This window comes from Mytilus edulis, chromosome 11 (assembly GCF_963676685.1).
Source record: "Mytilus edulis chromosome 11, xbMytEdul2.2, whole genome shotgun sequence".
In the NCBI taxonomy this organism is placed as follows: domain Eukaryota; kingdom Metazoa; phylum Mollusca; class Bivalvia; order Mytilida; family Mytilidae; genus Mytilus; species Mytilus edulis.
The window spans coordinates 65,185,410-65,210,845 of record NC_092354.1 but is presented as its reverse complement, the minus strand read 5'-3'; the positions used below and the strand labels follow the sequence as shown (position 1 = coordinate 65,210,845).

The window sequence follows — 25,436 nt, the reverse complement described above, 5'->3', positions numbered from 1 at the left end:
GTATCTTTTAACTCTCTTCCCTCTTGCAATAGTATTAAAACATTTGACTTTTCTACACTTAACATAAGTATTCCACATTCCAAACTAAAAGACTAATTGAAAGACAAATTGAAAGAGTTGGTATTGAGGGTCGGTTAAAAACTAAACTTTATGACAAATGAAATGATTTTAGCATTCCAATTGTGAACTTTCAATTTCTAAGTAGCAACATACCGGCAGCACCTGCATACAGGGTATATATCTTCCAATTGGTACAATATCCCCGTGCTTACATTTCCTATCATGATTTTCTTGATAGAGGATTGCTACTTATAAGGAAGCTATTAATCCAAGAGTTCCAAATGATGAAGTTGAAATCATCCTTACGTAAATTTTACGGACGCCATCACGAGTTGGTTGACCGTTATGGAATAACCGTTTCACAAATGATATCGGATATGTTCCTTGCGTCGTAAATACAATCTCCTTCCCTTTCATGAATGTGACCTACCGAATTACTATTTACCGGATTTGTTATAACATGAGCAACACGACGGGTGCCACATGTGGAGCAGGATCTGCTTACCCTTCCTGGTCATCTGAGATCACCCCTAGGTTTTTGGTGGGGTTCGTGTTGTTTGTTCTTTAGTTTTCTATGTTGTGTCGTGTGTACTATTGTTTGTCTGTTTGTCTGTTTCGTTTTAAGCCATGGCGTTGTCAGTTTATTTTCGATTCACGATTTTGTCTGTCTTACTGGTATCTTTCGTCTCTCAATTACAAGTTTTCCTGTAGTTTTCAGTTATTCAATTCCCGATACCTATCTTAAGCTTTTTATATGTCGTTTTTAATTTCAATTCAATTCTTATTAAGAGGCAAATAAATTTATCTATGACTTTGTGACGTAATGTTTTATCCGAGTCAAGGTGTGGTTAGTTTTTTTGTTATCCCAAAGGCTGTTAATGTCATACCTCGGTTGTTTCTTCAACTCGTAGAAATCCCTTAGAGTCAATATTTGTTATTACCTTTGGCACAATTTATTCTTTGAGTTTTCATATTAAAAAAAAACACCTTAATATCGTGAACAAAATCCAATCAAACAACACTCTTTAATCATGATTCGTTGAAGTAATGCAACTTCAATATGTGGGTTAGCTTTTGTTGAAACTAGGTCTACCATTGAGCGTTTTTAATCTGAGATCAAAATTTATAAATCTAATGTATCTGACACACAAAGCTGTATACATCCGTGGTTTTCTAGTGTTAGGGTTTGACGTTACGCTATCCTGATGAAGGCAATGGCAGAAAGGGGCTTCGGTGCAAGGAACGTTAATGTTAATGTTTTTTTTAAACTGTCAAATTTTCACTTTAATCTAGTTCGAAAGCAAAAAAGTTTTATAAACAGGAACAACATACCAGAGAAGTCAAATGAAATTAGGCTACATTCCCGAAGAAAGGAAAAAGAACTAAAAGCCGAACAAAAGTTTAAAAATATATTTTAGCAACCAGAATCCAAAGAGACAGGTAAAACAGTACTTTCTACTAATGCCACCTGTAGTATTGTTACTCAATGCAAATTAAACGTAGATGATACACATTCTGTGATGTCACAATAATAGAAAGGTGAACAGAGTTGTAGGGACGAGAAGTGTATCAAACTTATTGTGATGCATTCGAATGGCACAATACTCTTTATATAGTATTCTTTTATTTGTTTTAATTAAAATTACTGTTACTGTTTAGTGTGTTTTTGGTGATATTTATTTGACGTGACTATGTACTTATACATCCCGTCAGTGTATTATTGTTCATTGATAATGTAAGTATTCTTGTCTTTCATTGTTGTTAATGTGCATTGTCTATATACCTTTTTGTATTTTTGTGATGCATATGATGTGGCTCTGTACTTATCCATCCCGTCAATGTGTTATTGTGCTATTATTAAAAAAAATGTATTCTCATTTTTCATTTTTGCTAATGGGCTTTGCCTATATGCCATTTTGTGTTTCTGTGGTACATGTGACTTGTCTCTGAACTTATGCATCACGACATTGTGTTATTGTGCTATGTTAACATTTAAGTATTCTTGTCTATAGCTTTTTCTTATGTGTATTTTCTATATGCCTGTTTTAACGTCTTTGTTACATATTTATTTGCTTTAAAAGTGACTAAGATTATAAAACAAAGAATGATGTACCCCTATTTTTAACATTTTTACCTATTATGTCTTTATTTTATCCACACATCGTTGTCAAGATAATGGAATTTGATGTGACTGTCATTCAAGTGAGATGTTTACCTAGCTATAAAACCAGGTCTACTTATGAAAATGCCTGTACCAAGTCAGAAATACGGCAGTTGTTATCAATTCGTTTGATGTGTTTGCGCTTTTGATTTTGCCATTTGATTAGGAACTTTCTTTTTGAATTTTTCTCGGATTTCAGTATTTTGTGGTTTGTTATTTTTTTATTTCAAAGAGAAATATTAAAGACACTTAAAATCGAGCTGCTACTTTGATAACGTGCATCCTAACAGTTTTATGTTACAATCATGAACTTAACAATTCAAGAATACAAGTAACACTATTCATATTGGTGAGATTTTTATAATTTATTGATACGTGTTTGAAATTCATATAGTTATAATAGTATCTTTTCGCTTAAAACTATAACCTTCACCTTTAGTAAATAAGTGGAGTTCACCCTGTTCATCCGTTTCACATATGTTTATCATATTTACAGACATTTCATAACAACTAACCTGATTAATTTAATGATACGTTCTTTATTGCCTTTGTAAAATGTTCTATAAATAAACTCGTCATAGATACCAGGATTGAAATTTTGTATTTACGCCAGACGCGCTTTTCGTCTACAAAATATGTAATCTGCAACTGACATTTTACAATAAAAATATTGTTGTTATATAAAATGCAGGCTTATCGTCGACATAATGTCATTTTAATAGTCATATACATATAATTGGTATAATCTTCTTTTAACAACATAGATTACTATATTTTTACAATAGTTATGCACGAAGCAAAACTATTGACGTGTAGTTTACCATCCATTGACTGAACCCATAATTCATCATTTACGTTTAAGGCTACAACAGCTATTCCCGTACCAGATTGGTGAATATCGGTATTAGATATATATGCCTTTGAGACCAGATGCCCGTTCATGTAAATTCCAAACCTTATATTCTTGGTATTTGATAAAATCGAAACGGAAATATGAAATAAGCCCTCTATTGTGCATTTAAATTTACCGGTTGATTTGAACGTTGCGATATCACTAATTTCAACATTTGATAATACATCAGGAAATTGTATAACACTGCCTTTCATGTATTCTTTAGTTGAAATGGCACATGAAGTGAACCCAACTGAAAAAAAAAAAACGATACAAAGTTAACAATTGAAAACTAAACGTTAAATATAACATCATTACAAAAATGATTCAGTATTTTTGTTATTTTGCTTTTTATGAAAAAAAGTATTCAACAGATTTGCCCGTGGTTTGAACCAATTATTTAGTATAAGTATAGTAAAGTACCGACTAGTAAACCAGCAAGATCATATCCAGTTTTTTTTTTATTGCTAGTCACTTAGTATTATGTATGTGTATTCTTAAAAGTGCCATGGTTGTTTTGCAATTTCACCAAAAAATAAAAATTTAACAGCAAGATAACAGTAATACTAATTATTTAACAAAAAAGGAAAAAATCCATTTAGAGGAAAATAAACGGTTTCAATAATAGATGCATATTAACTTTCCATTCTAGGAGAAATTGTTTTATGAAACTGCAGATTAAAAGTGATACAGTGTAAGCCGTAAAGGGAATTTCCATGGGAATTGCATTGTCTATATTTACAGAAGTGCAACCTGTGAGTGAAATATATCTCGCATAGATAATATTGCATTTTTGTAATATAAACTAAGGTTAATTTTTATATAAATCCAATAGCCCTATTGTGTAATTATGATATGTCACTCCCTTAGTCACTCAATTTTATAGAAATAATTAGAGATATGGCGTCAACGCCTAATTTACTAATTAAAAAAACCCACCATATATCAAGATATGAAATATAACAAGCTTCATGAACTTGTGATTAGGTTTATTTTAAAATTTTTTAGAATCAATTTCTGCGCTGTTTGCAAGTACCAGAAAGTTTTCAGTAAAATGTTTGCTTATAGTCACATATAAGTAACATCATAGAAATGTCAAAACCGTTTGCAATTTATTTTTCTTTTCTAAATTTCTGAAGTTTCCGTTCCGACATTGTTATACAAAAAAAGTGCCGTCTACAATTTATAAAATGCTTTTTGCATCAAATGTTAATGTCCTATTCATTTTAAGAAATTATTCGATGGTTAATTAAGTATCGATAACAAGATAGTAATACATAAAATGTATTAAATTTACAAAGAATACAAAAAATAATTGTGCTTCACTAGTAAAACTTATCATAAATATAATATGTGTGCTGATTTCAAGACAAGTAGAGAAATAAAAATAAATTGAAATGTATTTGGATTCTTTCATAAAGAATGTCAGAAATGTTATTTATTGATCTAAAGACGCATTAACTATAAACCTTCATTTAATTTCACGATATTTTTTGTACTCGTCATTTTACTCCTTTATAAAAGGGATTTTTTTTTGAAAAATATATTCATGTAATGCATTTTCACTTGTATAAATGATATGTTTATAAGTAATATTAGTTTCATCCGCTGAGGCTATGTTATATACGTTAGGATGCACCTATTCTTCCCAAAGTGAGCGTGACGTGTATTTTGAAATGCAAAATACAACAACGTTTGAGCATAAAGGTCATGCGATAGAGCAACAAATATGTTTGATATGCACTTTGTTATATATCGAAGGTTAAATATTGTTTCCGTATTTTTTAGTTTGGTCCTAATTATTTAAATCTATGAGAGGGAACAATTTTTATGAATATTTATAATCTAATAAAAGTACATTATAGACATTGTGCTTTAATTTTAATATAAAATTTTAACTAATCGCACATATGTAATATTTTAATAAATAATCCTACCTTTCTTTTGTTTTAATTCAATTTCTTGCAATGAATTATTGAAGCGAACTTGGAAGTGTTCATAAATCTTATCAAACGATTCATTGAACCGGCTCTGTTGTCGGAGAAGAGATGATTTCATGATACTCTCCCTTTTACTTTCAGCTACACCCGAGTCTCGTATTTTCGAAGAAAGAGAAGCAATCAATGAACTAATCTGACTTTCGTAAATCCAAGTTTCATTTTCAGTCTGTGTTCTAAAATGGTTAACGGCTTCAACTAAAGAATCATTAAGACGCATTTGGTCCTGTATTTGTGCATTTCGCATAGATTTCACAAATGATTCTGTCTGTTTCTGCACTTCAAGGAAAGAATCATTAAACCGCATCTGGTCCAGTATACGTGCATTTCGCATAGATTCAACAAATGTTTCTGTCTGCTTCTTCGCTTCAAAGAAAGAATCGTTAAACCACATCTGGTCCTGTTTATGTGCATTTTGCATAGATTCAACAAATGTTTCTGTCAGTTTCTTCGCTACAGTCACTTTATTCAAACTAGAAGAAATAGACTCTTCCCATAGCCTAAACTTTTCCGTATAAACTTCCAATTTATGTTCAAAGCGTACAACCTTTTCAAGGACCTTTTCTTCGAAGTGAAATTTTGAGCAGGCTGATGTTAACTCGGATTCTGAACCAAGAGAATTGCCCTTAATCGCCAAAGTGGATATTGTTAGGCAAATAAATTGAAAGACAAGCATGTTTGTGACTCCTGTTTTTCTATTAATGCAAATCTAATGTGCATTTGAAGCTGAAAATATTTATACGTTTATTCCAATCAATCTTTATCCAGTAAGTGATGTCTGGATATCGTCTTTTTCGTTTTTGAAAAAAAAGTTTAGTCTGCAGGTGCTCTTTGTTCATAATTCATTTTTTTTTAAATTTCATACAGCGGTAAACAAAGCGATCACAGCGAAAGATACTTAAAACATTTCATTTATGACAAAGAGGGAGAATTTTCTACCTAGGTGGAATTTATCATACCTCTTCAACTCCTATATTAATAAAGGCAAAGGGTTAGCTGTTTTATTTGCAGTGTGTTTTCGGAGGTTATATTCCTCTATTACATAGCGTTCTATGGCGACTTCTATTGCGGAAGTACATCATTGATGATATAAACTTATAAGCAACACCATAGCGTCCGTTTATCAAAATCTGAAAAAAACTCTTCATTTTCTCAACCTTTGACCCAAATAATGTACACAGTCATCCTTGTGAATTTTGTACTTTCTTAAATTGTACACATGCGTTTTTTAATGATACTAAGGATATGGTATACATCTATTATTGGTTACGGAAGATCTGTACATCAACAACAGGGTGATACTGTCACTGCAAAAGGATTAATGGAAAAGACGCATAATCACATGTAATTCAGACCGGTACTTGAAGTTCACTTTGATGGATTGTATTTTTATCTCATTGGCATTACTTTGCAAAGTATTTGTTAGTTTTTTTGTCAAACTGCAAAATTATCTTGCAACAGTCCATTAACACATCGACCCTTCGTATAGGTGCCATACATAGAGTATACCTATCTAATTAATACGATTTCAGGATCTTGCATTCATTTTCATGATATTCTTGATAGATGGTTAATAAATAAAGGCAACAGTAGTATACCGCTGTTCAAAATTCATAAATCTATAGAGAAAAACAAATCCGGGTTACAAACTTCAACTGAGGGAAACGTATCAAATATAAGAGTACTTCGACACAACAGGGACACAACAGAGAAATGTAACACACACAGAAACGAACTATAATGTAACAATGGACGTTTTCCTGACTTGGTACAGGGCATTTAATTAAACAATGGTGGGTTGAATGTTTACAAGAAAGCTATAAAACAGAAAGTTCTGAGTAACGAAGATGAAGTCATCATTTCAGACATTTTTACAGACGCAATCAAGAGTTGGTGAACCGTTACTAATATCTTATTCATATAAATGCTCCATTGTTGAAACCTGGATCCGTTCGATTCTTCCCGAATGTTAACTTCCAAACTAGACTTCTTATCTAATGTATACTGTCGTTAGGTCGTTGTTCGATTTTGCTATCGCATTCTCTGTTTGTTCCTGGTTTATAAGACGGATTTTCTCTTTAGTATCTTCAATATATCTTTATATCTATAGATTGTGTTCAGGTCATGCTCTATATCAGGTTTCGGCGGACTTCTTTGCAAAATGAAACAACTCAGGCCTAAACTAAGATTTCCATTAAATATAGAAATAAATATGAGACATTTTATATCAATCTTCAATTAGAAGAAGATACTAAATATTTATAACAATGAATGTTCATTGTCGTATTATGCACAGAATGCGTGACCCGTATTTGGGGATTTCCCAAACCAGGTTATTTTTAGAAATGTACACAAGGCACCCTATTTTACAAAAAATCGTCGTCGGAACATGGGAAATGATTTATAGTTTGCGTTATTTTCTCATTTCATTTTCTATTTTGATTATAGTATATACAGTTTTTATTATTTAGAAAAACAATCATAATGAAGATATCTTTACTCTTAACGTAGACGATATCGGGAATTTTTATAGGTAACATGTTTCGGTACCTGAAAACGCATGATTTTCAACCTCTCAAATATCCACTTGGTGTTTGTTAATACTTTACCATTTTACTGCAGCCAAACAGATTGAAATAAAAATATTTTGTCAAGGATTTAATTATTGTTGCAAAAACAATAATTTGATATACTGTCTGAAGATTTCCGATTTTGAGTTGTAGTATGAAGCAGTTTTTTAGTCTGTCGTATACCCAGTCAAAATATGAAGTGGATATGAAGTAAATGTACATAAGACAATATTGATTATCAATACATGGAAAACCCAAAATATTGAACTTTTTGTGTTGTACTTTATCATCAAGTAACCATGAGGCATTCAACAATGATCAATATTTCCCATAACTGGTAGTAAGTTCAAGTTGATCCTTCGTATCGGTTTGAGAAGAATTTTTTTATAGATGCGTCTTGAATAACCAAGGGATCCTGATAACAAAAGGTCATCTTAACCTACATTGTACATATAAGTGACTGATAAAAGTTTGCGTTCGAGTCCATATATGAGATTCAACTCGTAGAGAAATAATATTTTGTCATTAGATGCGTCTGTAATAGCCAAAATCGAAGGTTCTAAAACATATGTCATCTTAACATAAATCTCAATGATGAGGAAATGAAGTGAAACACATCGTTTAAGTTCTAATTTGAGATAAGAAATACAAATATGTTATCAGTAGACGCAACTTTGATAGTAACGAGTTTTAAAATCAAGTCTTGAAAATGATTTAGATGATATTCCATTTCATCAACTGCACTTAAAAGATAATAGAGTTCATCAATTGCACAATTAAGCTATATCTTATAGCATTATCATAACTAATTGGATTGAACCAGCTCTGTCAATTGAGAATTAAAGTCAACTCAGTAAAAAGATTTTTTATATTATGTTTTGCATTTTTTTTTTCACCAAAAAAACTCCATATTTCCGGACCAAAATTTTGGTGCGTGCATCAATTAACTCTCATGTATTATCCTTTAGTGAGAAACTGTCTGTTTGTTTATTTATAATTTAAATCAATAAATTTTAAGATCAGAGTTGAAACTATATTTCAGTCCACACATTCTTTACACCATTAATGTGAGGAAATTAACACAGATACGGATGCTCAAACAAACGAAATGACCAGAAATAACCGACTTTTTATAATGAATTTAATAATTCTGTTTACCACGGCAGTTGTAGTTCATTCATCGAAATGTTTTAATTGTATCGTTATAACTGAAATGGCTTATCAACCGCAGATGTATAACAGTGAGTTTTGACAAACGTGCTAAGCTAACGTCACGATACTAAAATTGCACCGAGTACCTAAATTGTACCTATTTAGGAAAAATGGCAACGTAATCTTACAAGTTTCCATAGAGACTCAACCATTTGTAGTTTTATGATTTGACACTATCCACATCTTTCAACATAGGTAATTATATTTCGATATACACAAATCTTTCACAGAATATATACACAGATGAAGTGTTCACTGGAATGGTAAAATATACGGAAACGTAAACATTCGACGTCTACAAAAAGTCATCTCTAAAAAATTGGCACATAAAATATGATACAAGCATTCATTTTTTCAAAAATAAATTGTAAGCATGGAATAATGTCAAATCATTTTCAATATTTAACGAAATTAAAAAAAAAGACTTACAGGATGTGAATTCAGCCATGAATGGAATTTAGGTACTCCTCATTATAGAATCATTGATAGTTTGAGGGTCTGTTCAAACCCATTTTTCGATGATCAATAAGGATTCAAAATTAAATTGGGAGAATCATATAGTATATAATAATAGATAAAATGGAAATTTGTGGCTAGATAATAATTAAGCGAAGTTGAAAATTCTGTCTATATAAGTGCAAGTTAATTACCCTCGCATTACAGATAAAGGCTAGTAGTACTATATTAATTGATCAGAATTTTCTCTCATAAATATTTTTTCTCGTAATATTTCAATATTTCTTGTTTATATTCTAAAGGCGCCGGTAATTCATTTATACGCATTTTTAAATGTAAGTAAAGAATACGAATATCTGTTATACTACGGACATGCTCTACATTTATTTTCCCCAATTAAGAAAGCGCCAATCCTACAAATTCATTGGTCGGCAGCACTTCGTCAAATTCTAAATATATATTTATAGTTGTTGTCATTCATTCTCTATTTGTATAATTTTGTTGAATTGCTCATTAAATGTATACTAATTTTGCTGTATGTATTGCAGCAAATGTATCCGAACGTTCTATAGTCTTATTGATAAAAATTCACATTAAAATTGGTTATGCTATTACTAGTAATATTTAAGCAGACGAAACAATATATTTAAATCTTTTTACTGAACCAAAACATCTACATGAAGTATTATTGAAATATATTCTTTTAATGTTGATACATAACTATTTATGTTATAATTTATTTACATAGTTTATCGTTATCACGTCGTGTTCGCATCACTCACTTCGGGCAATTAATGATCCTGTCCTAAAGATCATTAATGTAGCACAAACTGCTACAAATTACGTTCGTTGCATTTTTAAATTATTTATCTAATAGATAAATCTTTCATACACCTCATGTTTCAGAAACACCTGACATCATATTGCTATTAACATTTAACCGTACCCAATCATTTATAAGACAGTTGTTTTATATTGGTTTTGTTGGTTAATATAGTAGATTGTGAAAGGTTTTATTGATTTACCCCTTTTTTTAATTAACATTACAGTTTGGTAATTTTGTTAATACCATTTCAAGATATTAAATATGCAAGCTTGTAAGTATTGCAAGGGTCTGACAAATTTTCGCATCCAAAGAAACATGTCTATATTTTGTTCGAATATGTAAACTACAATACTTGAATTTACTTCTCATTACTAATTTAAATACTTATTATAATGTTGGTATTATATTGAGTTTTTCATTTTTTCAGATTGGTCGCAGAATTCAAATTTTACAGATAATAAATCAATGTCATCTCACAATATGTTCGCTCGTCAACCCCATTATCTTCTTACATAACAGTTTCAAAGTTATGATAATTGTTCAACAGCAGAAAATTGTATCGTTGGTGTAGCTATGTTATTTATTTAAAGTGGTGAAATGATATCATTGTCGGGTCCTGTTTTATAATAGAAATAAATGAATATTAATTCATTAAATTCACAAAACAACAACAACGAATTATGTACTTTCAAAAATGAAATAAACATGACCAAATGTTTTAATGATTGATTATTTATGTATTAGAATTTATAGGAGACATTATATTACACATGTATTAGAAATATGAACTATGTCCCGTGACATTGCAACTGTTTATAATAATCAACATTAATTTCTAGTGCTTTCCTTCTCAAATATTCTCGACTGTTTTCAATGTATTAGTTTACAATACAAATAACAAAAATGTTTAAAAACTAACATATAGAATTAAGAAGATATGGTATGATTGCAAATGACACCACTCCCCACCATGTCAGTTTGCTGCCCAAATAAGTAAATTATAAGTTTTTTTCAGTAAATGGCCGTGGCTTCCTGTATGTAGTTAGCAGATTATGCATAACCGTGAAATACAATGTCAATGTCTAGTATTTCTCTGGATTTATGTCGACCACGTTTCCCTCTGCCAACATCGGGTACTTCCTGTATTGAGTAAGCAGATTATGCATAACCATGAAATACATTGTCAAGGGTCAAGTATTTCTCAGGATTGATATCGACCATGTTTCCCACCGCCAACATCGGGTACGGTATCATGGGACCTCGCTTGATTATGCAAAACAAATATGTAACTATGTAAAATGTATACTCAAAGAGATACCATTAGTAAAACAATTTTGGAATATATCTATCTATAAATATGGTAAAAAGTGAAATACATTTGTTCGCATCAAATTACAATTTCCCGAAATATCGGTGGTAAAATTATATGCTATTGATTCAACGTCAAAAGGGGTCTAAGCATTTATTTTTAAATCAGTTGGTCATGATATCTAATAAAAATAAAGGCAACCAAAAGGGAAATCATAGACCTCCTAAACTGTTATATCGTTAGAACAAAAAGTATCAACAAATAGTTGTTTTGTGCTGACATGAATTATCATTGATATGGTTATATTTATAAATTAACTGTTTACAAAATTTAAAATTTTTGAAAATCTAAGGCTTTTCTACCTCAGGCATAGATTACCTTAGCTGTATTTGGCAAAACGTTAAGGAATTTTGGTCCGTACTGCTCTTCAACATCGTACTTTAGTTGGCCCTTTTAATCCTTTTTGGATTCGAGCGTCACTGATGAGTCTTTTGTAGACGAAACGCGCGTCTGGCGTATATACAAAATTTAGTTCTGGTATCTATGATGAGTTTATTACCAACATTTTGTATACGGAATTTCAAAAACTCGTATTTAGAAGTATAATAAACTATTTGTCATTCCTTTTAATTTCAATTATACATAAAGAGATCTTTTGTAGAAATGATAACTTCGGCTGTACATGAAGAACAATTACAACATGTAGGATCTATAACATATTCCGATGCAGATTACATCTATTGTATCCTCATCTACTACTTTCCTGTATGTTCATTCGTTTACCTGGCCAGATAACGTGCTGTTATATCATACGAAGTCTATCCATATCATTTTTGCGAAGAATTTCGCTCAAGCCGGTGCTAGGAACCGTCTTGACTTTGCAGTGAGTTGAGATAATTTTCTTTTTTTCTTTCTATGTTGACTGTCTCTTTGTGACTTTGAGATTAAGAACAGCAATAAGCTTTTTGTGTGTTTTTTATTTTATTTTCTGCATGTACTGTTTTAGTGTATAGATTAATACCCCAAATCCTTTGTTTTTCTATTATATGCATTCAATTTCTTAATCAAGTAGATGTTTTGTTAGATGATAGTTTACAAATTAATACAAGGTTCTTTTACAACAATGTTTGATATCGATGACGTGACTTCATAGAGTTTAGAGATTTCATGAAATATTTTGCAACCGTAACTGATATAAATATCAGAACGGATGGTTCGTTGTATTATAAGAACAGTTTACCTGTATTTACCACTAAGTATATCATAAAATAAGTTAAAAAATAAAGCAATTTAATATCATCTTAGTATGTTCGAAACAACATGCTTCTGATAAGAAATGATGCTTGTCAGACTGATTGTTGATATACTGGAATGTTAATGTAGCATAAAGATCGCAGTAAGTGCTTTGAATATATTATATCTCTTGAAGCACAAAAACAAAACACGTAGCATAGATCTGTTAAATATTCCAATGCAAATTGAACATTATTTTTGTCTATTTCAATTTAGTCAGTACAAGTACAGACAAATACAAGTCAGTACAAGTACAGACAAATACAATCAACCAGGCAAAGTTATCGACAGATAAAAAATGCTACTCGAAACGTCACACTTATTAGTCAAAATTCAATAATATTGTGTTCAATGATAAGGTTCTTCGGATTTCATCGAAACATTTAATTAAGAAATAAAACACAAATATATTGTATATTTTTTTCATTTAAAATTTTCTTCAATATCGATACAGGTTGTCTGTCGATACGCGTCTGGCGTATATACAAAATTAAGTCCTGGTATCTATGATGAGTTTATTTACTACCACTGGGTCGATAGCTCTTCAACTTCGTACTTTATTTGGCCTTTTTAACTTTTTGGGATTGGAGCGTCACTGATGAGTCTTTTGTAGACGAAACGCGCGTCTGGCGTATATACAAAATTAAGTCCTGGTATCTATGATGAGTTTATTTACTACCACTGGGTCGATGCCACTGCTGGTGGAGATTTATTTCCCCGAGGGTATCACCAGCCCAGTAGTCAGCACTTTTATGCTGACATGAATTATTATTGATATGGTTATATTTATAAATTTACTGTTCACCAAATTTTGAATTTTTGAAATACTAAGGCTTTTCTAACTCAGGCATAGATTACCTTATCTGTATTTGGCAAACCTTTTAGGAATTTTGGTCCTCAATGCTCTTCAACATCGTACTTTAGTTGGCCTTTTTAATCCTTTTTGGATTCGAGCGTCACTGATGAGTCTTTTGTAGACGAAACGCGCGTCTGGCGTATATACAAAATTAAGTCCTGGTATCTATGATGAGTTTGTTAAATAGTTAGCTGTCCCCATAACTATGACGCCTTACTAAGTAAAACGGAACAATTTACCCATAATTGTAATAGCCCAAACTAAAAGAAAATGAAAATAAGTAAACTAACCAAACTTGTCCTTTCTATATAAGATCAAGTTCTTTAACCATACTAAAAATCCTTCTCGAGCAGCACAGGCTAATCATTATACACGAGTTACATCAACGGTCGCTTCCCTCAACTACGGCCACATCTTCTATTGTATTAACACCCCAACAACAACCTCCTCAAAGATCACCAATAAGTGAAGTGAATGAACAAACAAAGTGAAGTGATGGAAAGAGGGGGAAACTATATGAAAGGAAATAAGAAAGGTATTATAAAGAGTAGATGAAGAGCAAAAGTGTGATAAGTAGTTAAGGTATAAGGTAATGGAAATAACCATGGTAAGAAGCAAAGAGAATGAGTTGGAAGTTGATAGGTTTGGAGGAGAATCAGGAAAACGTATGAGAAAATGAAAAGTGTGATAAGGGCAGAAGACACGAAGAGAAGGAAACGGTATGAAGAGGGAGGATAGATGACGAGATGGATAAAGGAAAAGGATCCCTGGTGAGAAGTAGCCTAATATAGAAGCGGGGTAAAGTGATGGTCGTAGCTGGAGTTTTAGCGTAGGGGAAGGACGTAGTAAGATTAAAGGGACTGCTGTGCTGCTAGATTATAGTATTTTATATAGTTTAACCATCATTGTGGTCCATATTCTAAGAACCTTTGTCAATTAACACGAGAAAATCGTGTAGGGCGATCAAAAATCATTAAAATGGTGCTATCATGTCAAATTCTTGTAATGTCAGTACCAGATGCTTTCTACATTCGAATCCTCGATTCTTTCGAAGAATTGTATGGTTGTTTTTCTTTAGCCGAACGTCATTGACGTCTAGTAGCAACAATTATTATTTTGACTGTTAAACCTAATGTCCGATATCTTTTTACCTTTGTATGCATTCTTGACATACGAATATACAAGAAACTCCTAGATATTTAGATTATCCGTGAAATTGCATATTTAGTTAAATGTTGGTGATTGGCAATAGACAATTTTAGAAATTTAAATAACATAAATACCTCATGGCATGCTGGATACCTAAAATTATGTACTGTCACATATATGTTGTGAATGTGAGAGCTGGTGCCATCTTTGTCAAAGGTCATCCCAATAGTAATAGTATTTTCATCTAGAGAAACATACCATTTCCAAAATTATATACCGATTAAAAAGATGATAAAAGTGTTATTATTCATCAATGCTTTACTTTCGAATAAGATGTGTGTCGTATTTGCACATAATTGTTTAAAGGTTATATATTAATGAAAATGTCAACACCATATGAATAACTGTGACAGAACGATCTTTATATCCAGATAGCTTTTCTGGACAAAAGATACCATAAGGGATGAATGTTTTAAAATAAAAGGTATTATAAGAGATTTCAAGATACACTGTTGATCAAATCCAACAACATTTGAAGGTTTTACATAAATTGACATGTCGCTGAGCTTTCTGGAAATATATCCCCATTGTAATATGTCTCAAGCACGATTTTTTGTTTCAGATGATGACAGGAAAGGGGGTTATTTAAGTAACAACTACGAGTAACGTTCATGCCTTGTCGCCATAAACAAACATATAAGGCTTTAAAAACATTTAGCCGTTTGTCCTTAAAAAGAAAACAGGGACTTATCTGTTATTTTCCAAATCAAACTCACACAACGTGCAATGATTTTGGCATTCAACATTTGTCGACTCTTGGTCGTTGCTTAGCAACATTTCACGTAGTACGTGTTTCTTTTATAAAACAAAAACGACTCGTGTAACTGAAGGTGAATTGGTCTTTATCTTTATTTATAGCTAATTGTTGTTTTAGTAAATTTAAAATGTTGTGTGATTTCCTGAATTTATATTAAGAATAGTACAATGTGGTAACAAAATATTTGTACCACTACCAGCATAACATTGTGATAAAGCTTCAAAATTACTGAAGTGGTATGGTTAAGTCCTTAGGAAGTAAGACAGCTATTTTTTTATTGATTCCCAATCATTTTAATATAAAATCACATTCACTGAAGCCATGCATACAATCGCGTTGATAATTGGGTCAGGAGACGAAACAATGTCGTGAACTTGGATACATCGCTGTTATAATTTTACGGCCAAGGGAACTTCTTTTAATTTGATTTTGATTTTCAAATAAAAAACATTAAAAATGAAAAGGCTGATTGAAAGTACTCATTTAGAAGAATAAGCATTAAATTTAAGATTCTTTCAACCAGAGCTTGCACATTTTCCAATATTCAAGGAGAAAAAGGTTCCTTTACAAGATGTCAAAAATCGAAACATATGAAAACTGCAAGTAAAAACTTGTTAATTCTTTTTAAAATAAATAGTTCCCAAATCAACTCAAATAAACAAGTTCAAATTTGTATCAAAGTCTGAATAAAACAAGAGTTTGATACTGATGTCGGTCACAAACTTTTTTATATTGACTATTAATTAAATGTTAAACTTGTTGTACATAAATAAAGGCAACACTAGTATACCGCTGTTCAAAAGTCATAAATCGATTGAGAGCAAAACAAATCTGGATTATAAACTAGGGAAACACATCAACTTTAAGAGGTAAACAACGAATCAACAGAAATACTTAATATGTAATTTGATTTGATTTAAGTCTTTATTTCATTTGTGATATCATAGTGTGGAAGGGTAATCCAATGTTGAATTGCATTGAAATTTGTGTGTATTTGAGAAAACAAAGATATCGAAAATGAAGTGATAAGACTACGTGATGAAATCAATTTTTGCAAATCATTATTACAAATATGTTGTTTGTTTATCATACAGTAATGATTTGACAAATGATTGCATTAAGTTAACCCAAAAAACAAATTAAAGTAGGACACTTCACACCTGTCATGATTTCCAATATTTACATATATTTCAAATCAAAATTGTTAATTTGAAAAATAAGTTATGCCACTGCTGGTGGACGTTTCGTCCCCGATGGTATCACCAGCCCAGTAGTCAACACTTCTGAATCAGTGTTGCCATGAATTTCAATAAGATTGTCATTTTTATAAATTTACTGTTTGCAAAAGTATGAATTTTTCGAAAGACGAAAGTTTTTCTTATCCCAGGCATAGATTACCTTCGCCATATGGTATAATTTTTGGGATTTTTCGGTTATAATTGCTCTTCAACTTTGTATTCCTTTGGCTATCTAACTATTTCGATCTGAGCGCCAGTAATGAGTCTGGTGTATTAAATTATAAGCTAGGTACCTTTGAGAACTATTATGAGAAAATTAAAATAAAAACTAATGATCTTGAGTCCACAATATCAAGAAACTTTTAATTAAGACATCTTAACTTCTTTAGTAAACAATCACATTTGCAGAAACACTTAGTTTATCAGAAATCCAATTTCATAACATGGCTACAAACCATACGTCGAATAAAAAAAGGTAACGCAACTTAGAAAAGATAAACGACGAAAAGACCAACAGCGTTCCACAAAACAATGCGCATACAATAAAATATTAGGCAACACGAGCCTATTTAAAAGGTGCTCAATAAGAGTTAACAGTTCATTGTTCATTAGCAATAGATATTGTGCTACACATTGTATGAAAAACTTTTTGATGTAATGATCGAGAAAACAGGCCTAGGGTGTAGGTTCGACCAGTGGAAATGGCGGCTTTTCGACAAGCAAGATCTTGAATTATAAGCTATGGTAATGAAATTAAAAGTATTTTGTTGCTGCATTTTGATTACTTTTTAATAGTCGAACCTCTTCTGTTGATGTTTCAGTAATAAACACATTATCTAAAAACATCTGAATTGTTTTATTGTTGGATAATGTTCTTCTTCTTTTTTATATATTTCATTTCGACGTATACATCTGATCTCTCTTAACAGTCCAATTTATTTTATTTTCACAACAGTGATGCACGTTGCAAAGCTATGGACTTGTAATTTTGTATCTACGGGTTGAACCCATACTTCGTCTGTCACATCTAAGGCCACAACAGCTATTCCAGTACCAGATTCATAATCGTCGGTACCAGATATATATCCCTTTGAGACCAGATGTCCATTCATGTAAATACCAAACCTTTGATCGTTTGTCCTTGATAAAATTGATACGGAAATCTGAAATAATCCTTCTGTTGTGCATCTAAATTTTCCGGTTAATGTAAACGATGTCATATTGCTAATTCCAACGTAGTACAAAACATCCTCAAATTGAATAACGTTGCCCTGGAGGTATACCCGATTAGAGATGGCACATGAGGTAAACCCAACTGTAAAGAAAGAAGAATATTTTACAAATAATTTGGTTTTATTTTTATAAAACAAAACTTTGTATGATTGTAAATGAAACAACTCCCCACCAGAGACCATCTGACATAGAAGTTAAGGTCACCATACGCTTTTCAACAATGAGCATATGTATATTTCAATTTTTGTAAACATTCATGATTCATAAATATTGACTTCTATTATAACTAATCGAATGATTAAACTGGAATCGCTTTATTTGATGAGTGGTGTTTATTTAACGCAAAGAAGAGGCCAACATATCTTAATTTTATTTAACTCAAAAATGTATTTACGACTGGAATGTCAAGAACGTTTTAATGAGTAAATCAGTTAAATTGTCATAGCACTTCCATCGTTCCGCTCGGGGAATAAGACCTGGATGATTGACAAAAGGAGACATATTGTCTACTGACGCTTTACGTGGTTAAGAGGTCAAACCAGGTCTAATTTTTGTATGGAGATTGAAAAAAGTCTTTACTCAGATTCAAAAAAGCGAAATCATATTTTATGCCAGAAAGAAAAAATCATTACTTTTTTTTAGAAAAGGAAACAGGTTTGTACAAGTGTGGAAACTTTATATCGTTACGTTAAAACAAAGTTCAAATAATAAAGAGAAAAAAGGTTGCATTATAAAGTTATTATATGTCTGCACTGTAGAAAATAAAAGCTTGAACTAGTTGCACAAATATATTTACTTATTAAAGTTCCATGTCTTTTGATTTTACTGAACGTTATTTGTTATAATTTCAAATTAGTAATATTACTGTCAATAGTCAAATAATGTGTTAAAGTTATCCTCTTTCTTTATTTCTTTAATTTCATCTACCGTTAAAATACACAGTTGATAAAGAGAAGAGGAATATCTCCATCCAACTCACAATTTATAAACGTAATTATTGTAGGTGAATGAACGGTCTTCAACACGGATCATAGCCTCACACCGAACAGCAAATTATAAAGGGCCCAAAAAATTACGAGTGTAAAACCATTCAAACGGGAAACCCAATGGTTTAATATATATATAAAAAAAAAACAAGAAACAAGAAACACTAATTAATGTTTGGGTTTTGATGCCGAAGTTATCCGATTGTCACCCTTGTAAACAATCAATAAAGAAGCGTGGATTTTCAGGTAAGCACGTTTATGGTATGTACAATAAGATCGATGTTTACGTTTATTGACTTTCTCTGCCAATTTAGTTTTGCCCGTCGTACTTGCGTATTTCGATCACCAGATTTTTAAGAGAAAGGAAACAGTTTATTTCTCCTAGTTTGGACAAATTAAAAAAAAATCTTCAGAAAAGGTTTTTGTACATTAGTTTTATAATTAGAACAAGCCATTTAGTTATAAAAACATATGCCCTGATTGTGTTTTTTTCAAAGTTTCATATGCCTTTTAAGTGCAACTTTTAATTTAATGCTTCTATATATCAATCAAGTACGCAAAAAAAATTGGTATTTAAAAGAGTATATTAACACAAGTCGAGCTCCGATTTTTTCTTTAGCTATATGCAGCAGTGTCATATTTTAAAGTTCAAGAAACTATTTGAATGTTCGCAACGACCATTGAACATTGAATAGTCTTTGCTAAACAATACCTTTGGATATTTTCGGAAAAGGTCTATATTTACATAGGTCGAGTTTCGTTGGAATTATTCTGAAGATATTTTTCTTTTTTTAACTAGGTGTTTAGTAATAAAGGCCATATTTTGAAGAAAAATAATTCAAACAATGAATGATATACATTTTTTCAATCAAATACGAAGGTGCTTACCTTTTTCGTTAGCTTTTTCTATCATTTCTGTATAGGTTTTATTTATATTTTCGTCAATTGTATCTATTTTCTCATATAGGATAGCCCTAGATCTGTTTTGCTTGGTCTTCATATTCTGTAATAATGTTAGTGTTTCATTTTTGTCAGCTTCATGTTTTTGTCCTAGAGATTTAAGTTCATTCTGGTTTATAATAGTCTGGTTATATAAGGCAAGGAAGTCCTGGTTCCTTGCCTGCTGGTTAACGTCTAATGTATGCGCTCGTGAACTAATACGTTGAACTTCTTGAATCAGTCCATTTAAATTCTGAAGTTGTTGAATACTTTTCAGTTTCTGTAAAGTTTCAACGTCTTTTCCTAGCTTCGCTGTCGTATTTCGCAATTCATGAAGTTCAGTTTCCATGACTGTACATTTCATCAGCGTTCTTGTTAAATTTTGTTGTAGTTGTGTGTTGTTATCCTCTAGTCCCGTTATAATCTGTCTCAACTCCTTAAGTTCGTTTGTGTCATTCGTTCTTCCATTCACTTGTTGTGTATTTTCTATCGAAAGTAGTTTTTGTTGTATTTGTGATGTAAGTAGAGCTAATGTTTTATCTGAGTCTGCTTTCATTTTTTCAATCTGGTGTCGAAGAACATTATGTTCATACAGCTGTTCATTTTTCGCTTCGTAAAATTCAGCAATTGTCATATATTGTTTATTCCCAGTAAGATTGACGGCACTTTGTGTATTGGGTTCTAAAAGGAATTCATCACTTACACCAAGACACAGATAGACAGATAGCAGAACCCTGAGCATGGTCTTTAATGGTAAACAATTGTCTTTTTTCTAATCTAATTTGATGATAACGGCAGGTTACTATGGCTAAAATCATATAATACAATAATTGTGCAATATTCTTCTTTAGAATAAAAACAATCGCATAACATCATACACATTAAATAACAAACCCCACCTGAAACATATATTTCTGGCACAAATTTTATATTCTATTTACCCAGATAAAACATACAATGTAATTCAACTATCGTCTTGGTGAAATAAAAATGTTTTTGTCTTTGACAAACGAAATTCATTATGTGTTACTTGTTGCTTAGACAAATTGTCCAAAAAATCAATAAAAAATTCCTACTCGGGAAGAAAATACCATATAATCAGGTGTGTATTTTAAATACAAAGGTATGTTATCAGTTATATAAACTAACACTTAATTTGATTGGCTTTCCAACTGTTATCACTCGAGTGGCACTTGTTATGCTTATGTCAACAAAACGTGCGTTTGGTGTACCAAATTGTAACACTGGTATATTAGATGACTTTTCATACACACCATATATAAAACTGTTTGTTTCAAATTTCAAAAAAAAGTGTGGAACATGTTTTAATAAATGGAACGGCTAGATTTTACTCTTAAAGAAGTCAACGCTAAATTTTTTTAAAGAAAATTCTTTATATTATCAATTCTCGATTAATGTACTGATAGTGAATTATTGACTTCCCAGATACTAATTCGCCAATAGTTTCCCGTACGCAGTAAAATTAACTATGAAACATCTCCTGATAACTTTAATAAAGTGCGAGGAAAAAACCGTAACGACAGAATGTAAACATATGTATTCTTGAAGGAAAATAAAAATAAAAGATTCTTAAGCAAACAAATGTATGCAACAAACCAAGATACAACTGTAAAGGAATATTTTAATTTGCAAATGGAGACTCATTGAAAATATAGAAACAAATTTCATATTTCTTTTAATTTACTTATTTGTCACGCTTTCCACGTTCTTTGTTTTCGTTATTTAATATTGTCACGATAAGGTAAACTTCGGAAACAAACTCAGAAGTTAATTAGCTTGCAATCATCAACCATTGACTTAATCATTATTTTTCGATTATTATAAAAAAAAAATGATATGTGTAAGATGTGTAATAAATTTTTTAAAAACACGTACATGCAAGACTTAGTTTAGTATTGTGCATGCATTGATTCAATAACTTTGAATTACATTAAAAATTCAAGAAGTCCATTTTATATGACTTTAAAACAGAAATCTGATAATCTACTGCATCGGAAATATGACGGTACATGACAAAATACTGTTGCATAAAATAAGTTCGAAACTGCTTAAAATATAGATAAATTTGTAAATTCTGGTGTGTTTTCATAATTCTATGTCGAAACCTAGTCAGCTGATATGGAAAATACCAGCAATTGTTGTCACGCAGGTGTTAAAAATACTCATATGTATATTCCAGACGCTAAACACTTCCCAATCTGTATGTATGTGTCTGTCCAAATTCAGGAGCCCGCAATTCAGTGGTTGTCGTTTGTTTATGTGTAACATATTTGTTTTTCGCTTATTTTTTGTACATAAACTAGGCCGATAGTTTTCTCGTTTGAATTGTTTTACATTGTCATTTCAGGGCCTTTTGTAGAGGCCTATGCGGTATGGGTTTTGCTCATGGTTGAAGGCCGTACGTTGACATTTAGTTGTTTATTTCTGTGTCTTTTGATATCTTGTGGAGACTTGTCTAATCAGCATCATACCGCATACTTTTTTATACTTATTTAACGAATATAATGTGCATTCCATTCATAATTTTACATGTTGTACCGTTGATCGTATTTGTAATCATGCATCTGCTATTTAATTATGATTGTCAGCTATTTTGTTTGTCACTTGGATACTACAAAAAAGTGTTTATTTTGTTTCTTAGTGTTTAACGGTTAAAATTAAAAACAAATAACCTGACAATTAATCAATGCAATAGCATAAAAATAAAAATAAAAATAAACATTAAGATAACTGTTATTATACAGTTGTTTTACATATGGACTTTGTTATCCTTTTATTTTTGGAAACGTCGCCAAAGAAACTTTGAACGTCAAATCAACGAAACATTTTCCCCAGCATATACTAAGATTTCAGAAATTTTGTTGATGTTTCATAAAAATTCTTCATTATATCATTTATTGAATAAAACATGGAACTGTGAACTATAGCTCACTAATGACAACCCAATATTTTAACTGGAAATTGGTGACATTTCAGAAGCATCACACGGTCTAACATGTACACATACATGTTAGCAGCAAATTGTAGGGAGCTATGAGTTGTAGAATGTAAAAGAATGCTACAGCTAATATGATGAGCGATTATTTTGATATTGTAGCATACTGTAATAGTATTTTTACATTTGACCTGAAAAAGGCGACAACGTATTTTGAAGCATGATCATTATGTGCAAGATTCTAATTTATTTTGGAGAGCACAATTGTAAAAGGTAAAATCCCGCATGTGTCATGCCAGAATTGTCTGTGCATTCGCATAAGGCGGGTTTGTTTATCTAAAGCGTATTCCTTAATATGAAAAGTAAATATACACATGGGTTATGCAATTGTCAGACTTCAAAGTAAGAAGTACGATAGTGTGACTTTGTTATATCCAGCCGAAACAACCGGTCTTTCTCGCTATTGTTTGGTTTCCGTGCGATTCCCTCGGGTTTTGATTTATCTTATTATTCCTCCTTCTTAATCGGTTTACGAAAATGTTATCGCTGAACAAAAAAAATGTTTTTAGCACATAAAGGAAAAGAAATGAAATATAGGATCAAACAATCTTACGAAATCAACTTTTGAGTAATACGACGAAATGATGTGTGATATAAGTGCAAATGAGACTTCTCGCCATCCAAATCACATTTTGTAAAAGTAAACCATTAAAGGTCAAAGTACGGTCTCGTGTGCAACCAAATAAAGATTAATTTAATAAACAGATTTTTCACAAATATAAGTTATATTTAATTGAGATGACAGCACTTTTAAATATGCCAATACTCAAAGTCAATGAATACTCCTTGTAGATACAAGAGATGTCCATGCTTATAAAAATGCATACGATATCTCTCCGATTAACTATAAGTGAGTATTCTTCAATTACAAACATTACAATATAAATCATGCAAAAATCACAAAGTCAATGAATCATGACTGATGAGATGGTGCTAAAAATTATCTCTAAGGAATTTGAAATGAAGGAGTGATTTAACCATGCATATAATTTTTCATTGACTTTCTTTTTCGGATCCAATAATACTGACTTAATCATAAGTTTAAGCATGGAAAGTATGTAAAGATTTCAAAACCAGTAGACCATGACTAATTGGATGCGATGAAATAATCCTCACAGATACAACATTTGCGTAAACTACCACATCCTAATTCCGTATATCAAAAACCTTTATAAGTAGTTTTCCTGAAACTAAATCCCAAACTTTAACATATGGTGGACGCTGCAGTATAAGTAGGCATTGGTCTCGCCTCCACGACTTCGTTGGACATGTTGAGACTAAACAAATAGGCACAGAGTTTGAAATAAAATGTTTGACAGAACAGAAACCGATTCAAGTTTGCTTCCAGACATATTCTAGGAATCTGCTAAATCATTAAATTTAAATATACAAGCTGTACTATTTTAAAGATAGCACTGTTCTCCTTGGTTTTGATTGTTATTGTCTCTTTGCCTTTAATTTCATATCTCTAAGTATTAAAAAAAACAAGTCGTCTTTGCATGTAATGCATGGTTTATATTTGATTCAAACTTGTTTAAGGAGAAAGCCCAATGTTCGACAGCGTCAGCTACAAAATGACAAAATGCCTGATTGAAGCAACAATTATAAATGCTATTTCATTTTAAAGAAATCAAAGGAAAAATGATATGTTTATTATAAAACAATCAACATACAAACATAACGCATGTAGTATTCTCTGCATCTGTTTATATTAAAAACAAAATGATACTACATAAGTTTGACAATTGTCATGCAAGTTCCATAACTGTCTACTGCACCGTTATCATATCGTACCCACACTTTGTCGCCTAAGTGTAGTTCTACAACTGCTGTAGCAGTACCGGTATCATAGTGAGCAGTGTTATATATAAATGCTGGTGCTAATACTTTGTTATTCCTTAAAATATTGACATGGCCACGCTTGGATTGACCTGGTGTAAGCACCCAAATGGAAACCAAATAAAGTCCAGGTTTGGTGCAGGTAAACTTTCCAGTGGATGTAAACGTAGACAAGTTGTCAATTCCTACTTGAGTTTTCACAACGTTAAACAGTATAGCCTCTCCAGTCGATAAAGTGTGATCTGATTGAATACAGGACGTTATTGCAACTGAAAAAAGAGATATTATTCCATATGAAAACAAAAGTTTCAACATCAAATTTACAAATGTGACAGAAGGTTTTGATGAGTTTTATGTTATGTTTTTTTCATGACTATTTTCTGACTAAAAATAAAATGTATCTTGTGATTTATTATTTTAACATGCAATGCCTAACAGTACTTTGAAAACACTGGTTGCTCTTTTTATGCGTTTCTTTTGATAAAATAAAAAAAAAAAGACATTATGGATGTCCATGGTTATTCTAACAAATACCATTGTTGATATTTTATTTTATTTTGGATTAGAAATTATATCTATTCTTTTGG

At 31.4% G+C, this 25,436-nt stretch overlaps 2 protein-coding genes across 2 annotated transcripts; both read right to left on the bottom strand.

Moving 5' to 3' along the window:
- Positions 1-2,807: 2,807 nt before the first annotated feature.
- Positions 2,808-5,812, bottom strand: LOC139494949 (uncharacterized). Its single transcript, XM_071283076.1, has 2 exons — positions 5,051-5,812; positions 2,808-3,366 (listed from the first exon to the last, which is right to left on the bottom strand). The coding sequence occupies exons 1-2, from the start codon at positions 5,784-5,786 to the stop codon at positions 2,990-2,992; spliced, it is 1,113 nt and encodes a 370-aa protein (XP_071139177.1). The 5' UTR covers positions 5,787-5,812; the 3' UTR covers positions 2,808-2,989.
- An 11,855-nt stretch (positions 5,813-17,667) lies between these two features.
- Positions 17,668-20,801, bottom strand: LOC139494948 (chromosome partition protein Smc-like). Its single transcript, XM_071283075.1, has 2 exons — positions 19,944-20,801; positions 17,668-18,151 (listed from the first exon to the last, which is right to left on the bottom strand). The coding sequence occupies exons 1-2, from the start codon at positions 20,734-20,736 to the stop codon at positions 17,772-17,774; spliced, it is 1,173 nt and encodes a 390-aa protein (XP_071139176.1). The 5' UTR covers positions 20,737-20,801; the 3' UTR covers positions 17,668-17,771.
- Between the last annotated feature and the right edge of the window lie 4,635 nt (positions 20,802-25,436).

Excerpts from the sequence above, each read along its gene's own strand:
- LOC139494949 (XM_071283076.1), bottom strand. The coding sequence starts at position 5,786 with ATGCTTGTCTTTCAATTTATTTGCCTAACAATATCCACTTTGGCGATT. Across the intron at positions 3,367-5,050 it reads TGAATTAAAACAAAAGAAAG|TTGGGTTCACTTCATGTGCC; the intron begins GTAGGATTATTT and ends TTTTTTTTTCAG.
- LOC139494948 (XM_071283075.1), bottom strand. The coding sequence starts at position 20,736 with ATGCTCAGGGTTCTGCTATCTGTCTATCTGTGTCTTGGTGTAAGTGAT. Across the intron at positions 18,152-19,943 it reads AGAAAAAGCTAACGAAAAAG|TTGGGTTTACCTCATGTGCC; the intron begins GTAAGCACCTTC and ends CTTTCTTTACAG.